General features: G+C 32.9%; 2 protein-coding genes across 6 annotated transcripts; both read left to right on the top strand.

The window, feature by feature from the left end:
- The first annotated feature begins 5,015 nt into the window (after positions 1 to 5,015).
- LOC107893983 (serine/arginine-rich splicing factor SC35) lies at positions 5,016 to 9,100 on the top strand. 3 transcript variants are annotated; one of them, XR_001683093.2, is made up of 10 exons: positions 5,065 to 5,326; positions 5,441 to 5,519; positions 5,901 to 5,980; positions 6,125 to 6,191; positions 6,581 to 6,652; positions 7,160 to 7,363; positions 7,448 to 7,631; positions 7,757 to 7,866; positions 8,156 to 8,564; positions 8,692 to 9,100. XR_001683093.2 is itself a non-coding variant. In XM_016819142.2 (8 exons), exons 1-8 carry the CDS (start codon positions 5,251 to 5,253, stop codon positions 7,760 to 7,762), a joined length of 768 nt encoding a protein of 255 aa, XP_016674631.1. In that variant the 5' UTR covers positions 5,016 to 5,250; the 3' UTR covers positions 7,763 to 9,100. The 3 variants fall into 3 exon arrangements, 1 of the variants encoding a protein (XP_016674631.1); XR_001683092.2 differs by having other exon boundaries at positions 8,156 to 9,100; XM_016819142.2 differs by having other exon boundaries at positions 5,016 to 5,326; positions 7,757 to 9,100.
- A 2,868-nt stretch (positions 9,101 to 11,968) lies between these two features.
- LOC107893985 (SUPPRESSOR OF ABI3-5) lies at positions 11,969 to 18,105 on the top strand. Of its 3 annotated transcripts, none has more exons than XR_005907512.1 (11): positions 11,969 to 12,174; positions 12,911 to 13,127; positions 13,639 to 13,764; positions 13,860 to 14,021; positions 14,705 to 14,834; positions 15,292 to 15,333; positions 15,490 to 15,801; positions 15,915 to 15,957; positions 16,074 to 16,151; positions 16,399 to 16,511; positions 17,299 to 18,105. XR_005907512.1 is itself a non-coding variant. In XM_041084983.1 (10 exons), exons 1-10 carry the CDS (start codon positions 12,098 to 12,100, stop codon positions 16,454 to 16,456), a joined length of 1,245 nt encoding a protein of 414 aa, XP_040940917.1. In that variant the 5' UTR covers positions 11,969 to 12,097; the 3' UTR covers positions 16,457 to 16,899. The 3 variants fall into 3 exon arrangements, 1 of the variants encoding a protein (XP_040940917.1); XR_005907511.1 differs by lacking the exon at positions 17,299 to 18,105 and adding an exon at positions 16,816 to 16,899; XM_041084983.1 differs by lacking the exon at positions 17,299 to 18,105 and having other exon boundaries at positions 16,399 to 16,899.
- The last annotated feature ends 673 nt before the right edge of the window (positions 18,106 to 18,778 follow it).

Raw genomic sequence — 18,778 nt, 5'->3', positions numbered from 1 at the left:
TTTAACTTGTTACCCTACTGCTTAGGGGATTAAGGCGAGTCTTCGATCTGCTCTACTACTGTTTAGGGAGATAAGATCTGCAAATTTAACCTGTTACCCTACTGCTTAGGGGATTAAGGCGAGTCTTCGATCTGCTCCACTACTGCTTAGGGAGATAAGATCTGCAAATTTAACCTGTTACCCTACTGCTTAGGGGATTAAGGCGGGTCTTCAATCTGCTCCACTACTGCTTAGGGAGATAAGATCTACAAATTTAACTTGTTACCCTACTGCTTAGGGGATTAAGGCGAGTTGTCGTCGATCTGCTCCGCTGCTGCTTAGGGAGATAAGATCTGGGAACCTATTACCCTTCTGCTTAGGGAATTAAGACGAGTCTTCGATCTGCTCTACTACTGCTTAGGGAGATAAGATCTGCAAATTTAACCTGTTACCTTACTGCTTAGGGGATTAAGGCGAGTCGTCGTCAATCTGCTCCGCTACTGCTTAGGGAGATAAGATCTACGAACCTGTTACCCTACTGCTTAGGGGATTAAGGCGAGTCTTCGATCTGCTCCACTACTGTTTAGGGAGATAAGATCTGCAAATTTAACCTGTTACCCTACCGCTTAGGAGATTAATGCGAGTCTTCGATCTTCTCTACTACTGCTTAGGGAGATAAGATCTGCAAATTTAACCTATTACCCCACTGCTTAGGGGATTAAGGCGGGTCTTCAATCTGCTCCACTATTGCTTAGGGAGATAAGATCTGCAAATTTAACCTGTTACCCTACTGCTTAGGGGATTAAGGCAAGTCATCATCGATTTGCTCCGCTACTGCTTAGAGAGATAAGATCTGCAAACCTGTTACCCTACTGCTTAGGGGATTAAGGCGAGTCTTCGATCTGCTCCACTACTGCTTAGGGAGATAAGATCTGCAAATTTAACTTGTTACCCTACTGCTTAGGGGATTAAGGCGAGTCTTCGATCTGCTCTACTACTGTTTAGGGAGATAAGATCTGCAAATTTAACCTGTTACCCTACTGCTTAGGGGATTAAGGCGAGTCTTCGATCTGCTCCACTACTGCTTAGGGAGATAAGATCTGCAAATTTAACCTGTTACCCTACTGCTTAGGGGATTAAGGCGGGTCTTCAATCTGCTCCACTACTGCTTAGGGAGATAAGATCTACAAATTTAACTTGTTACCCTACTGCTTAGGGGATTAAGGCGAGTTGTCGTCGATCTGCTCCGCTACTGCTTAGGGAGATAAGATCTGGGAACCTATTACCCTTCTGCTTAGGGAATTAAGACGAGTCTTCGATCTGCTCTACTACTGCTTAGGGAGATAAGATCTGCAAATTTAACCTGTTACCTTACTGCTTAGGGGATTAAGGCGAGTCGTCGTCAATCTGCTCCGCTACTGCTTAGGGAGATAAGATCTACGAACCTGTTACCCTACTGCTTAGGGGATTAAGGTGAGTTTTCGATCTGCTCCACTACTGCTTAGGGAGATAAGATCTGCAAATTTAACCTGTTACCCTACTGTTTAGGGGATTAAGGCGAGCCTTTGATCTGCTCTACTACTGCTTAGAGAGATAAGATCTGCAAATTTAACCTGCTACCCTACTGCTTAGGGGATTAAGGAGAGTCTTCGATCTGCTCCACTACTGCTTTGGGAGATAAGATCTGCAAATTTAACCTGTTACCCTACTGCTTAGGGGATTAAGACGAGTCTTCGATCTGCTCTACTACTGCTTAGGGAGATAAGATTTGCAAATTTAACCTGCTACCCTACTGCTAGGGGATTAAGGCGAGTCTTCGATCTGCTCCACTACTGCTTAGGGAGATAAGATCTGCAAATTTAACCCGTTACCCTACTGCTTAGGGGATTAATGCGAGTCTTCGATCTGCTCTACTCTTGCTTAGGGAGATAAGATCTGCAAATTTAACCTTAAAATGATAATAAAATAATTATTTCTATCTCAGATCTGTGGTCCCGAAATCACTATTCCGATTAGGCCCTAATTTGGGATATTACAATCACTATCAAACACATCACCATTAGACACATCAAAATCAAACAGTTCTTCTTCACTCTCATTAAATTCATCATTAAATAAACCTAGCAAACAAATTTAATATCAATAAAGGCAGTGGAAGACAATAACCAAATACTTTAATACAACCTAGGCAGTGACAAACAATGACCAATAAAAAAATAATTTAATACAAACAAATTCATTTTTGTCATGCACATGCCATACACTTTAATACAAAGAAATCCATTTCTGCCATGTATAATAACCAAACAAATTCGTTTATGTCATGCACATGCCATACACTTTAATACAAAGAAATCCATTTATGTCATGTACAATAACCAAATAATTTAATACAAACAAATTCATTTTTGTCATGCACATAGTAGACAATAATCAAAGAAATCTAAACCTATCATACACTTTGATACAAACACTAATCATATTTGAATCAACATTTAAAAAATGTTCTTGATACTAGGAACTGATTTTTCATATTTGATTCATATTTAAATCATATTTGAATCCAAAGAAGTTTGATACTGTTAGTCATAAAAATAGGAACTGATTTGTCTCTTTCCTAAGGCTATTTGTATGCGCATGGTAGACAATAACTTTAGAAAAATCCAAATCAGCCATTCACTTTGATTCAAATAATAATCATATTTGAATCAATATTTAAACAGTGTTCTTGATAACTAGGAATTGATTTGTCATATTTGAATAAAATGTAACATAAATAAAAACTTTCGAATAATTCAATGACATACACAATTTTGAATCATATTTGAATCATATGTAACCTAAACTTTTGAACTGATTTGTCTCTTTCCTAAGGCTATCTGTATGCATATGGCAGACCATAACTTTAGAAAAATCCAAAACATGTTATACATTTTAATAACCAAATAAATCAAAATTTGGCATACACTTTAATACGAACAATAAACATACACAGTGCATAAACCCTATTCGAATGCAACATTTTTCAACCAAAAAATCCAAAAAACCCTAAACCCAAATCCCCCTCAATCTAACAAATCATAAACCAAATATAGATACTTACCCATTACAGTGGATGCAACAACATCGACTACTTCTCTTCTATTAACCATTGTGGTCCTAAACCTTAACCACTAATATCTTTTGTTGTCTTCTTTTCTCCCTAAACCCAAAACCCAAAATATCAATCCTTTAGCCTTTAATCGTTCAATCTTACCCTTACCTTAAAAGTTTTAATCCTTTAATCGTCCAACACTAAACCCTAAAATGTTAGTTACAATCGGTTTTATTTTATTCTCCTTAATCCCAATTGATCCTTTCTTTCTTTTTCCTTAATCCAAATCCATCTTTTCTTTTCTTTTCCCAAAACCCGTCCAAACCTTAGACCCTTTAACTCCTCGTCCAACATAGCAAGTTAATTGGCCACGTCAGCTAGTTAACTGGCCACATCACCTATCCCATTAGGCCTGTAATGGAAAATGTTAATGGGCGACTCATTTGTCACTTTTTGATAATGTTAGTGATTGATTTGTTGTTTTTTGAAAGTTGAGTAACTTAATTGAAAGCTAAGTGACTGTTTTGTCATTGAAATCAAAGTTGAATGACTGTTGGTGTACTTTACCCTAAAAATTATCTATGTTGAATTCTAACTAGTCCATGTAATTTGAGATTCAGGCTTAAGGCTAGTTTAGTCTTGTTTTTGAGAAGTGCTTTAAAAAAGTGTTGTGGAAAAGCGATTTTGAGAAATACTTTTTAAATGTTTGGTTTAAGATTTAAATGTTTAGTATAATTGTCAAAAAGTGCTTATAAAAAATTAAAATATCCATTTTAAACATGGTGTTACAAAAAAACAAATATACATTTAAATAATTTTCAAATTAGTTAGTATTAAGATATTTTAGTAAGAATATAAAAAAACAATTTATTATAATTTGTTATTAATATTTTAATATACGAAATATAAATTTTAAATATTTTTAAGCAATTAGTATTAATTATTTATAAAATTTAATTCAAATATATAAACTCTATTTTAAATATTAAACTAATATTATATATTTAAAATATATTTCAATAGGAATGTAATTATATATCCAATATAAATATTATATAAAATACTTTATAATGGTTAAAATTATCCTTTGTTATTAAAAAAGCTTTTGCCAAACGCAGAAACAACAAAAAACTGCTTTCGCTTTTAGGTTTAAAAGCGCTTTTCAAAAGTACTTCTGACTGACAACCATATTTAGTATTTTTTGTTTTAACTTGTTTTAACATAACCCATGATTAAAAAACAAACATGTTAAATTGATAATTTTGATGAAAAATAATATAAATTAATATTTAATTTATGGTTCAAAATAATAAAAGAATTATATTAAAAAACAATAAAAATATTTTTTAACATACTTAAAAAAAATTAGATTTCAATTTTTACAAAAGCACATGGCTAATGGGAAGATAATTATATAATACTTAACTTTTAATATTTATATATAATATTAATTTAGTATTGATTCTAAAATATTAACCCTCAATAAGATTTCAAAAGATTTGCCTTTGAATAAATCAACGACCCAAAATTTGGAAAATAACAATTTCAATTTCTTGAAAATAAAAAAGTACCCATTTCATTAATTCAACCCAAATTCAATTCCAACAACTTCAAAAATAATAAATTAAAATTTGATTTGCTTCATCAATGATAGCCAACTCAAGCTAACAAAAAACGAGTTAATTGTTATTAAAAGATTTCAAGTTTTTAACCATTTGAAGTCTAATGAAAGAAATATATTCGGCGATTATCTAGTTTAAATATAAACATATATATTTTTTTAAAAATATTTTTATTTATAATTTATACATTATGTGTTGAATTATATTTTCATGTAAAAAATAAGATAAAATCAGATAATTATAACATTGATGACTAATTTTTTTAAAAAATAAAATAAAATAAATATAATATATAAACGTTAAAACCTAAATTTGATATTATACTAATTTTAAAACTTGCTAGGTTATCTTCTCATTAGCTTGATGATAAAAAATGAAAATTGAATGGTATTGATAATTGGGTCACTACAAGGTAATTTATTTATTTATTTATTTTATTATTGCTCATCACTTGATGTACAGAACAAAGCCAAACCCTAGCCCATTATCTTAATTTCTCCCTTTAGAAAAAGAAAAAATCTCTCCACCCTTCCATTGCTCTTCTTCTCCACCGCCATGTCTCACTTCGGAAGTTCAGGGCCGCCCGACATTAGCGATACTTACTCTCTTCTCATCCTCAACATCACCTTTCGTAAGCTTTTTTCCCCTCTTTGGCATCCGCTCTTAACTTCTCTTTGGCTACGATATATATGTGTATATTATATTACTGTAACTAAAACATTTGATTTGTTTTTATTTTGTTTAGGCACCACTGCTGATGATTTGTTTCCGCTTTTCGACAAGTACGGCAAGGTGGTCGACATCTTCATTCCCAAAGATCGAAGGTTCTTTTTCTCCCTATTTTATTTTGTTATGTTTTTTCAAAAAAAGTTCTTCCAGTCCCTGTGCTTTGGTAAAATTTGAGATCTAGTCATTGGATTTAAAAAAAAAATTTCCAGTTTTTATTTAAAAATCCCAGTTGACACTGTTAGGATTTTTCCTTAAAATTTGCCAATCAATACACCGCGAATCACTATAAACTCAGTAATCATATCTTATAGTAAGTTAATGTCGACAGAAAATACTAATTGTAGTGATTGGACTAGAATTTTTAAATTAATAACTTTTAAAATTAAAAAAAAATCAGAATTGTCCGAAGTACACGCTGACTGTATATATATATATTACAAAATTTATGAGATTATGATTTTAATTTATGATTTCAGGACCGGTGATTCTCGAGGTTTTGCATTTGTTCGCTACAAGTATGCGGATGAGGCACAAAAAGCTGTGGATAGGCTCGATGGTATCAATCCTTAATCTCATTTACTCTTTTATCCTTTTTACTTTGCCCATTATGTGAGCACTTTTGTATGTATGATTTCAATGCTGTATTAAATTTGTAGAGAACTGATTAAGTTATGCAATGACATTTTCCTTTTTCTTGCAGGGAGAGTCGTTGATGGTCGGGAAATAACAGTTCAGTTTGCAAAATACGGGCCTAATGCAGAGAGGATGTAAGTTGTGTGTGCTATTTATCATTTGATTATTATTCGATTACTTTTCCACTTGAACAGGTTCTGAGCCCTATGGAGATGTATTGCTTGTAATAAATTACTTTTTGACAATGTGAACTCAGTTCTTGTTTAACCAAATATTACAAAGGAAAATACCTTCTTGTTTGAGTCTCTATAAAATTTCCACTTGCTAAGTAATAACTAGCAATGATTAACTAGTTGGCGTTTCCTGTATAAGTCTTTTTGGCTTGTTTTGCTTGCTCACCAAAAACTGGAAGTGCCATCCAGTTTTTCTATCATGTGTATATCTCCTTGTTTCATATTTCTAGTGCATATATATTCTTTAATCTGTTACTGAGTTTCCTGTACTTTGTTAACGTCTGTTACAGTCACAAAGGAAGGATAGTTGAATCAGCACCAAGATCAGGGCACAGGTCAAGAAGCCGCAGTCCTCGCAGAAGGTAAGTTATTATACCGTCCTCTTTTCTTTTTGGGCAACTTTTGTTTTATTTCGCTCTTGCACTATATGTTGCAGTTTCTTTCTTTCTCTTCTGCCCACTTTTTCTTGATGAATTTTGAGGGATATTGATGAAGGGATAACCTTGGGATTTTTCATATTTATTATGCTTGTTCCTAACCAACTGAAGCACTCTAGATTCATGATAGTATGAACATGATAGTGTAATGTGTTGTTATTATTAAGCCAATTGACTCAATGTTTATCTGCTCGTTCCTGCATTGAATGCGTGCATGCATTGGTTGTGTTTTGTTACCAGTTTATATCTTGACAATTCCAAATTAGGTTTCTTTTATCTGATTTTATTTCCAGAGGAAATCAAATACTTCCATGTTTGGACATACAATGCTTCTTAAGCTTGGTTGAATACTCAAAACTTATATGGATTAGTTGTGTTTATTTATGCTCTTATTTGTGGATATCTGATGTGTATTGTGTTTAATATCTTCAGGCACCGTGATGACCATTACAGAGATAGGGATTATAGAAGAAGTCGTAGTAGAAGTCACGACAGGTATGAACGTGATCGCTATCGTGGGAAAGACAAAGATTCTCGGCGCCGTAGCAGGAGTCGCAGTGCTAGTCCTGACTATTCTAAAGGCCGAGGAAGAGGCCGCTATGATGATGATAGGCGGAGTGTTAGTCGATCGATAAGGTTTGTACTTCGGGATTTGTGTTGTCCAGGTTTTTTTTTTCCTCATTTTCTTAAGTTAATTGTGATACATTATTTATCTTTCAGTGCTTCTCCTGCTCGCCGCAGCCCTAGTCCTCGGAAGAGTACTTCCCCTCGTAAGTCTCCCCCTAGGGGTGAAAGTCCTGATAGACGTAGCCGTGATGGACGATCTCCAAGTCGTCGAAGTGTTTCACCACGAGGCCGTCTAGCTGATTCTCGGAGTCCATCTCCTCAAAACTCCGATGTTGATGTGAGTTTTCTTTGACATCTTGTTTACTTTCCTCCCCTTGTTAGACTTTGTTTTTTGTGTAAGTTTACCCTTACAAGCATTGTTTTCAAAATTTGACCGTTTACATTTTTATTTGTATTTTGTAGGAATGATCTTGCTCATGGCATCGGAATTATGGAGACTTTGAGTAGCATGTTTCTCATTGATATGTTGCTAGTGTTGAGGACATCCAAGTATCATGCATTTTCTAGTATTGGTAGGACTGGGGTTTTGGTGTTTTAATTGACTTCAGCTTTGTTATGGCATCTGAACTTATGTAGTTTTTAGCTTGATGTTTCATTACTCATCAAAGGTTTTGTGATGTAAGTTTGTTATTGTAGTTTGTCGCCATCCTCTCTTCAGATCTCATATTTGGCTCTGATTTTGCTTTATATTTGTCTTTCTAATTATGCAAGGGGCAGTGTGCATGCGTGTGTGTGTGTGTGTTTTATGGTTTATTTTCTAAGAAGGCTGATTCATCTTAAACCATCTCTTGGGTTTTATAGCAATGTTCGGGAAAGAATGACTTGGGCAAATGGACATGGTGTTGATGTTGATGTTGATGTTGTTGCTGTCGGTGCTGTTTGTATCTTTAGATGATTGTTCGTGATTATGATGCTGGTTATAGCAGTATGCTGATTGTGCAGGACTGTCTGTTTACTATTTTTAACTGAAAGATACGGTGATGGGTAAGATCTGTTGTTGCGTCTTAGTTTCCAGAAAGCCTTGTACCATTTTGGTTTCTGATGTTTCAATCTTATTATCCTCCGGTCTTCTGATTTCTAAATATTGACACTGAGGATGAGTTGCTGTGATGGTAAGAAAGGACCTGAGATGATTTTTTGACCTGGGGAATGCTGTCTTTGATGGATCTGTGATGCGTTATATCTTACGAGGTTACTAAAATTAAAAAAAGTAATGTATGGTCTGAACCTTGCGATTGCATTACAGAATTAACTTGTTCCTTTTTAATTGCTTGTTTGGTGCATTCCGCTAATCTCGTTTAACCATGATCTTGTTGCTTTAATGTTTTGAGTTGTAGCAAATTTGACCGTGACCGTGTAGCTGTGAAGCGGTTGTAAGATATACACGGCTCGTGGGAAACCATTTGAGTAGCCGACAAATAAGATGTAGCAAGCTGTTGCTGCCTTGTTGTATCACATTGAAAATGGTTTTAGCATAGTTGCTTAGCTCTGTTGCTAGTCTGCTTGTAGCGGCCTGTTGCTGCCCTTCCTGTGGGGGATGTGCCGGTTATGGCACTAGCAGCATGTGATATCCCACATACGGTCACATGGCAGGGTTTAGCCTTCAATGTCGCTCCTTTAATTGATATGTTCTACGATATTGCGTGACTATATGATCTAATAGTATATTACAATCCGGAGACCCCTATTCTATATTGCTTTAGAGATGGTAATTAAGGAATGCAGTGAGTGGTCTTCTGTGCTGAATCCTCAAGAAGCTGTGTGTTAACTTAAAATGGTGGGGGCATTCATTGATCTCTGTTGCATTTTTTAACCTAATAATGGTAATAGTGATGGTAATAATTTGGGTTTTTCCTTTCATGTTATATGAAACGAAAAAGCTTGGGAAAAGAATTCACCTTGTTTTCTTCTTATTTAGACATGTCATCAATATCAATAACTTTCAAACTTAGGTAATTCAAGTCAATGCTTTTAAAATTGGACAGAAGGTTGAATTGATTAAATTACCGACTGGTTTTGGTTCAAGAAAAAAGAAGAGGAAAATATAGGACAAAATAGGGGAGATTATAGAAATTTTGGAAAATTTGAGGAAAATGGAAAAGAGAAAATAAAAATTTCTTTTGTTTATTGATAAAATTGCATTGGAATAGATGGAAATAGCTGTTATAAATAAAGTAGCTGAACTTCAGCTATTAATGAAGGTGAAAGAAATTTAATATTTTTTCTTTCCTTATCTGCTTCCAAAAAGAGTCGAAGCTTTTATATTCTTCTCTCCAAAATCATCTTAAAAGGCTTAGAGATAAATCATTTTAGTGAGCGGCTGCCTTTTTCTTATGTCCTTTTGTTTTATTTTTATTTCTTTTATTATTTTTGGAAGAGAAAACTAATTTTGGCCATTTTAAAATGGAGTCGGGCTGTAAATATATATTTTTTCAATTTCGGCTACAAAATATGTTTAATTAGAGAATAATTGGTTGAATCGATTTTTTATTGGTTCATCTAGTTGGTGGTCGCGGTTGATCCGATTTTTAGGTCAATCCCTTTTTTCATATTATTTCGGATTGGTGTATCGATCAGTTCTCGGTTCAATTGGTTCGATTTTAATAATATTAGTTTAAATAAATCAATTAAACAATCAAAATCCCAAGAAATCTAGTCCAAGTATGAGCTGCATTGAACTAATGGAGATAACTTTGTTAATTCTATGTCCTATGGGAATGTTTAACTTTATCTCTTTCTAATACTTATCAATCTATTTTGTGTTCATTTATTTTTAAATCATTTGATATAATTTTCTTTTTTGTATTTTTTATTTTATTTGTTTTGGGTTTTTCTATGCTTTTTAGATTTTTTTAAAATCATTTTTATCCAAATTTGGACTTTTTAAAAATATTTTTCCTTTTCTTTAAACTTTTAGAATTAGAAATAAATTGATAAATTTTGTAAATGTTAAGGGTTAAATTTATTGAATTTTTTAGAATTAAAACTAAAAGACAAATATTGTAAACATTGAGGGCTAGATTTGTTGAATTTTTAGATTTGGGATCAAATTGATAAAATGTGTAAATATTAGAAAGCTAAATTTATTATTATGCAAATAAAAAAAGGTTATGTCAATTTTCTGTTAAGTATTCAATGGTCTTAGTAAAAAAAAATTGTATTTAACGGTGGGTGATTAAAATTTTAAATTTTTGAAGAATTGATGATGAAATTGAAAGTTTTTGAAGTTGGGTAGATTACCTTTATTTTATCTAGTAAAAAATGAGTAAATTAGCCATTGTATGTTATATCAAATAGCAAATTAATTTTTTATTAAAAATTTCATTAATTTCTAATGTTGAGGGTTTATGTAACTAGTGAAGCAACTAAATAGTGATATATACATGGGGTGATTAATTCACGCAAAATGGATGAATTTTTTAATAAAAGAAAAAGATAAACATTTTTACAGGTAAATAAATGAATGAAATTTTTTATATGGATGTAATTCAACCAATCAGATAACGACACATCCCCACTTAACAATAAAAATAGATGAATAGAATGACCAGTTTACTATTTGGCCTAATATACATAGATAAACTAATTTATCTGAACCTCCAAACTACTTTTTTCCATACTTTTTGAAGTATATTAGGAAACAGACTATCTCATAATTAAATATGTATCTAGTTCAAATTTAAATTTTATCAAGGATAACATAACTATTGAATACTAAGATTAACTTTATTTATTATTTGACCTTTAAATTATATTTACCTTTTATTTTAATATTTAATATTTTGTTCTATTTTAGTACTTGAAATATTATTTTTATCTTGATTAATCCTCATAATTACTAGCATCTAGAACGAGTATGCCACATGTTTCATTATTGTTTGTAATAATTATTTGGTAAACTGGGAAGAAAGTGATTGTTAGGTATCATAGATAAACTACCAAACTAGAAAAATTCTTATTATAATGGTGAAATAATATAAAAAGAAAAAAATTATTATTTATATTTAAATAAATTTATATATTTAAATAAATTAGATTATATTTACTAAAAAACTATGACTTTTTCCCTTTGCATTTGTTATATTGTTTTTTTCTTTCTTTCTTCCGTTCATTTTTCTTTTCATTCCTTCTCCATTTTCTTCCTAGTTGTTCCAACCGCCATTGATTCTCACTGGCAGGCATATCATTGGAGCATCTCCAACTTGATTTTACCGAACTGAACCTCTCCCCTTGTTTTCATTTTTTGATTTTCTTGGGTCGCTATTGATGTTTGTTCTGCTTCTTTCTCTGTGATAAGTAGATTTGTCCGATAATTTGATTATTCGTTCAGCTCAACTCAAATTAGGTTAGATTTAGATAATACCAACTTTTGTTTAATTTAATTATGAAAATATATAAATATTAATATAAATATCTAATTTTATTAACTTTTTACATCCATAGACATCTCTGGTGCCGAGTAACCACAATGTGAGTTATAGACAACGTTACTGACCAAATAGTAATTCTTTAAAGTTAGATGACCAAAACTTAAACTTATATAAACATAAATGACCAATTTTGAAATTTACCCAAAACATCAGTTGAGTCGAGTTCCCGATAATTCATGTGGGCTCAGCTACATTGACAAGCTAGGTGAGTCGGCAAATGCTTATTGTCCCTTCCACCATTTTATTTTATTTTGCTCTCAAAGTCTCTGTATCATTTGAAATTTTGGAGCTCAGCTGAGAAATATTTGCAGTCATGGAAGAAAACCCACAACAGCGTTCTCATCTCAAGCGCCAATTCTTCGAAGACCAACACTCCAACAAGCCTCCAGCGTAATTATTTCCTTTGAATCCTCTTATTTATTTATTTAATTTTTTAATTTCATATCTCAGTATATCGTTGCAATTGTTTTTAGCTCGTAGTTCGTTTTCGCCGGTCTATATGTTTTAGGCCGTGCTTATTTAGTTTATTGATTTTTTAGGGTTTAAATGATTTTTTCTAAGTCTTTGATAGTCAATTCCTTTAGGCTTTGCTTGGTTTGAAGAATATAAAGAAATGATGATTGAAAATTTGTTAATCTTAATGGTCAAGCTAGAAGGTAGCGAAGTGGTTATGGCTCGGTGTAATCGGTACTGAGAAACGAAAATTAGAACCCGAATCGCTACTTATTTGAAACCTAATTAGATAGGGGCAATCTTCTCTCGTTTGTTTAGTAGGAACAAAGTACGATTTATTGGAATGTTAAAGAGATGTTTTGGAACTTGTATATATATAGTTTCTGTGTTTGTATAAATAAAATTTGAGGTTTGTGAAATCATTTATTTTACTCTCTAATTTTATAATAAACTATAGGTTAATGCGATCGCTAGTCTTACTGAATTAGGTTGCTACTGTTCTCTTATTGGGATTGCGCAAACCAATTCAAGATCGCTAGGGAAATAACGATTTCTGGTGACAGAGATCTTAACCATTTGATAAACTAATTTTCCATTCTCACTCCTTTTTATTTTTTAAGAATCATTTGTATTGTTTGAATTTTAGAATTGATATCAATATGTTGATTTACAGGCAAAAGAGGGTTAGGTTTCCCAAGGGAAAGAAGGTAAAGCCTGGAGAAGAAGCACCGAACAGAGTTGATATTGAAGACGGTTCAGGTGACTTGAAGGATCCTCGTCTCGCTGCTAAGGAGCGGGCCAAACGCCGCAGTCAAATTACTACGGAGCTATTTGCTGAAGATGGGAGAGGAATGCTTAATGATGTATCAGCTGCTGAAATTTCATATGAGGTAAGTTTATTGCACTCTTAGTCTATCTGATGTTAGATTCTATGCGTGACTTGATAGAATGAAGAGGCAATAAGATGTTAATATGCAGTCCATGTTTTTTGAATAAATGCCAATTTATCCTAACTGTTTTAAAAGTAGAAGATTATGCACAATCTTTGTACTCTCATCTAGTTTGTGGTGGTCCTGCCAGTTATGTACTGTAGCTTTCTCCAAGTTAAGTCTTTTGAATCTAATAAATGGTAAAGGGCCTTCTTTTTTCTCCATTTTATTCCTAAAAAGAAAGTATCTTTATCATTGATATGCCAGTTTAGGTTTTGGCTCTTACAATGTTTAGTGCTGCTGTGAGCTATCAAACACTTGGCAAGTAATTCTGTTATCGAGTTAATTTATAACTTAAGGATGCTTCTTTGCTGAATTGGCTGGATTTCTTGCAGTCAAGATGATTGCCAGAGTCCTCATATATTGGTTAAGGGGACAGGATTAGCCAATGATGAAGAATTTCTTTTTGCAGGATAATGAGAACTTCGTTGATGATGGAGTTCAAATAGAACCTTTCAATCTTAGCAAAGAAAGAGAAGAAGGATACTTTGATGCAGATGGAAACTTTGTTGAATATGTCGCTGACAAGGAAATCAAGGTAAAGCATTGTATTGACCACATGGAAACTTTGATGCAGAAGCTGCTAAATATAATTATCAGAATTTCTATTGACTCCACATGGAATTATTGTAGGATGCCTGGCTTGATAGTGTTGAAGTTGATATAAAATATACAGGAAAAACATCTGTAACCACAAAAGCTGAATATAATGAAGTTGCAGCACAGGATCTTTCCACCCAAGACGTTGGGATAATAAAGAGACGGATTGCCAATGTGCTTGAACCTGGAGAAACGGTAATTACATCATGATAAATATTTTGCCTGAAAAAGTAAATTGAAATGGTAGTCTTCAATTGTTACATGTTTGTTCTAAAATTTGCATTTTGCTTTATTATTAATTTTCTTTTTGTACATAGGAGGTTGTAACCTAGGATAGGAAATGAATTGCAGATGCTGAGATTCGAATCTCTGATCTGCTAGATGTCACCTTTCAAGAATTGGATGTACCAAGTGGACTAAACCCCAGAGTTCCATTTTTCTTTCATTTTCATGAAGTCAATACACTATATATAAAGTGAATACTGGATACTGTACCCGGTATTTTTATTTGATTATGATTTTATGCTGGGACATGGACCTTACTGCATTTAGTGTTATGCTTATTTTAGTTGTTAGTTTTCATCCCATTGAGGGAGTTGTCTATTTTGAGGCTAATCTGGGTTCATAACAATGCTCACATGTGGCATAAGTTTGATTAAGGTTGTTAGATAGTTCCTTCTAGATTTATATTTTTTGGTTAAAGTCACGTATGCTTTTCAATGGCAGATACAGAGTATTTATTTTCCCCTATTAACACTTTTCTTTTTAGGTTCGAAGCTCTGTCCCCTATGTACCAGATATTAAACATGTTTTATCCATCGGGTAATTAAATAGACTACAAGGGACGGTATAAAGCTAATTTTAATTTATATGGACAGGTTTTGCAAGCTCTGAGAAGGTTGAAAGGAGCTTCAAATAAGAGAAAGGAGAAAATGTCAGCTGAGACTCAGCTTGTATTTGATCAGCTAACGGAAGATGCCATTAAGTTAATGGAGAATGGCGACTACAGTTAAGTCTGTTACTTTCTTGTGCTTCTAGGTATCTAGAATTTAGAAGTTAACCTTAAATATTATTAAGCTTTAATGCCACTACCTTCAGGAAAAAAGGGTGTGATTAATGTTTTCAATGGTGCTTGAATCTTTTGAGACAAAGTTGGATTGAACTCAGGTCCATAAATGTTACCTTCACCATTTTAAACACCGGTGCTTGTTAATGGATATGGCAACTTATCTTGGAAAAGAATTAGTAAGCGGATTTCTACTTGTTTAAGATTGAATCATAGATTGAGACTTAATGTTTTTATTGACCACCAATAGCCCTGCCCTTTATGTCCATCTAAGCAAATCTCCTTTTTTTTAACTTTCCATATTCATGTGATAACTTCAAAAGCAGGTGTAGGCATAGCTCTGGGTACATGTATCTTTGGCCACAGTTTATGTTTATGGGCTTAAATTTTGTTCTGCAGATGTGTACCATGAGAAGCAAGAGGTTTTCCAGCGCGAGGCAGGTTGGTGCAATGTTTCTGTAGTTATTTTAACATGTTCTTTTTTATATTAATTGTTTCTAAAATTTTCGTTGGATAATAATTCTGTGTAATTTTGTGAAGGCAAATGTATATTCTAATAGCTTTTATTAACCATGCTCTTGATTTATATTTTCTCAGAGGGATATGAGAAGTTAGCTCTGGCCAGGGATAAAAGCTTATCTGCTAATGCTGGGCTGGACAATTCTTATCCCAACTTGGGAAATGACATACTCACAGATGCAAATAATCATGGAGCAACGTCCTCTGTACTTACTGACTTGGCTGTGGGTACTTCAAATTCAGATCTAACTGCTGCAGAAGCTTCAAACAATGCTGCCGAAAGTTATGATATGTTTGCAGATGATGAAGATGATGAAAAACCATCATCTGAGCCTAATTCTACTGCAGCCGTTCAATCATCATCAGAAGCTGTAAACACTTCCTCAGAGAGTATGTATTGTCAATGATAATTTAATCACGAATATGATAGAGCATTTTGGATTAAATTAAGAGTAAACGTTGCTTGACCTTTGGTCTAACTTTTGCACTTGCTTCATTTGCAGTTGAAGATGTCCAAAATGATTACGTCTATGACGAGTCTTCAGGGTAACTCCTTTTTAATCTTTGCTGCCCCCCCCAAATACTATATTTGAACACAGAATCGCTTATGAATAAATATGTCAGCATTAGGTAATATCTGATCTTGGTAATTTTTTGTTCAGGTACTACTACAGTAGCACTTTGGGATATTATTATGACCCATCTACTGGATTATTTTGCTCAGCAGCAACAGGCCAATGGTAATGTTTAGATTTTGCACAGTATCCTTATTTAGTGATTCAGACTATAGATGCTTTTCGTTATGGTTTTTCTTTTCTCTTTTTCCTCTTGTTTGGAAAAACTAAAGAAAATGTGAAAGTCTTGGGAATTGCATATTTATTAATTCAATTCAATGATGCATAAGCATCCTATGCTGGTTTTATAGTGGTTCAATTTCACATATGCTGTTTAGAATCTAATCTGCCTTTATCTCTTCTGCGGATGTAGGTATTCTTTTAATGAGTCAACTGGAACATATGATGAAGTTAAGGAAGTTGCATCTTAGTATAAATTTGATCCTGAGTTGCTCTTGCGGTGGAAGATGTTGTACAGGCAATCGAGTAAGTCCACTGTGTGAAACTCTCATCTTTTAAGTATGTTTCATACAATAGGCTCCTTACCTTTTATTGCCTTTTGATGTCTCTTAACGTTAATAGTTACAATGCTGTTATAGTTATTATGAGTTCGAACTTGAGGCCTAGTCTAGCTAGTTTTCGAGGTCATTCTTAGAGGTTGCAGCTTGTCGTGTACCCGAAAACAATCATATTTTATCATTTAGGAACTCCTAAGAATTAGTTTTTGAGTTCTTAGACTTGTGGGAAATTTATCTCTGTGTTTTGACAATTTTCCTTTTTTCTCTTGTAGTCTTCTACGAGTTTGTAAGTTGTATTCTCTAATGTTCAGCCATTCAGAAAGAAGCTTTTGCAATTGCAGATGCTTATGTGGTTACACTGCAATTCTAGACGTAATTATGCTTCTAGTCCCTGTACTTTTTGCACACTTAGAAATTTAGTCTCTATATTCAACTTTTTTCTTTTTTAATAACATCCTCAAAAACTTCCATTGAATTTGATTATGTGCTATTTCTAAACTAATAATAATAAAAAAGAAATTTACTCATGTGGCTAATGTTAGATGGCGGAGAGGCCAAATAAGCAAACAAAAATATTGAATTTGGAGTTGTAAAGTTCACGATTTTTAATCTAAGTTATAAAGTTTTTTTGAAGGAAATATATTTTCTTTTTGGTACAAAAGTAGTAATAAGACAGATAAATCAGGCAAGGCGAATCTCCTCCAACTTAATCATCGTGCAATTACTGAAGCACGTTTTCCGGTGGCTGCATGTAGATATGATTTCTCAAAGGTCACTACGGGGTAGAATGAAGGATTAGGCGCTTGCCAAAGAAAAAACTCCAGATTTTGAAGGTCCCCAGCAGATAAAGTCCATGCTCGAGACGTGAGACAAAACAGGAGTACTTAAAAAGGGCATTAATTACATCTTGGGGAAGTTGGATAGATAGAAGCTGAGATCACCTATTTGTCCAACAATTACAAATTTGAGCAATGGACCAAGATTCCTTAAGAGATGATAGGGGGCCATGACTTAAATGTCGAATGGGACCTCTCCCCATCCAATTATCACTCCAAAAGTTAATAGAATTACCATCTCCAACAACCATCTAATTCTGGACTTGATAAACTGGCTAATCTTTATTAGAGAGGACCATACTGGGGACACATGCGGCAGAAGGTGAAGGTTACGAGGGTCAATAAGATACTTTTGAAGAAAGGATTCTTGCCCATAATGCGTCTTTCTCTTGGATTAGACACCCACCAAGTTTAACCAATAAGGCTTGCTTTTTAACCTTAGCTCACAGAATACTCGGCCCACTAGAGGCTTTAGGTTGCGACGCCAACTTCCATTTAACAAGATGACCATGGTTAGAAAACTCATCACCCCCAAAGGAAATTCCGATCTAGTTGAGAGTGGATTCTAGAAGAGAGCATACAACACTGCATGTAGTAATTAGGAACGGAAGCCATCGTCGAGTGAATGAGTATCAGCCACTAACTTTTATATCATTAACATTTTAACAATTCAATTGTGACTTTTTTGTTTTATTTCTCTTTAAATGTTGAATAAAACTAAAATATCGCACTACTTGTTTTATGTAAAAACTTTCAACTTTTAAATATATTTATATAGTATATAAAGCTCTTGATTGAATTTGTATCATGAGTTAACCGAACACCAATTTAATTAAGAAAAATATAAAATACCATTTTTAATAAACAACAAATATTACTATAAAAGTTTTTTTTGTCTTTTAATAGTTTGTATAAAATCTTTTAACATAATTTACTTAAAAATACAATACTGAAGTTTGAACTTAGATCTTAAGGTAGAAAATCCTCAACCATTACTCAAAGAATTTTTTTCTTTTTTAAGTTTAAAGAATAAAATTATAAATATATATATTGTTAAAAAAATTCTTTCACCTACATAATAGGTATCGTATAATTTAGTATTAACAAAATTAATATTCTAGATCTATTTTATAGATATATTTGACTATTTAAAATAATATATACTTGACAAATACAGTTGTATAAAAAATTTTAACATTTGAATTGTTAAAATATTAATTATACAAGAAATTATAGAAACATGGTAAAAATTAAATATTTGGACAACACTAGTACAATCCTTTCCTTATATTAATATATTTTTATATTATAATTATATCTAAAATGTTATATAATTATATGATTTTCAATATGATTTAATAAATTGTATAAAAATAAATTTTATATTTATTCATAAAAA

Source organism: Gossypium hirsutum, chromosome A13 (assembly GCF_007990345.1).
Source record: "Gossypium hirsutum isolate 1008001.06 chromosome A13, Gossypium_hirsutum_v2.1, whole genome shotgun sequence".
Lineage (NCBI taxonomy): Eukaryota > Viridiplantae > Streptophyta > Magnoliopsida > Malvales > Malvaceae > Gossypium > Gossypium hirsutum.
The sequence above is the reverse complement of the archived record's forward strand: the minus strand, read 5'-3'. Positions and strand labels throughout refer to the sequence as shown.

Coding starts and splice junctions, on each gene's coding strand:
- LOC107893985 (XM_041084983.1), top strand. CDS start 12,098: ATGGAAGAAAACCCACAACAGCGTTCTCATCTCAAGCGCCAATTCTTC. Junction 15,802..15,914: donor TGTAAACACTTCCTCAGAGA/GTATGTATTGTC, acceptor CTTCATTTGCAG/TTGAAGATGTCCAAAATGAT. Junction 16,152..16,398: donor TCAGCAGCAACAGGCCAATG/GTAATGTTTAGA, acceptor CTGCGGATGTAG/GTATTCTTTTAATGAGTCAA.
- LOC107893983 (XM_016819142.2), top strand. CDS start 5,251: ATGTCTCACTTCGGAAGTTCAGGGCCGCCCGACATTAGCGATACTTAC. Junction 5,327..5,440: donor CATCCTCAACATCACCTTTC/GTAAGCTTTTTT, acceptor TATTTTGTTTAG/GCACCACTGCTGATGATTTG. Junction 7,364..7,447: donor AGTGTTAGTCGATCGATAAG/GTTTGTACTTCG, acceptor TTTATCTTTCAG/TGCTTCTCCTGCTCGCCGCA.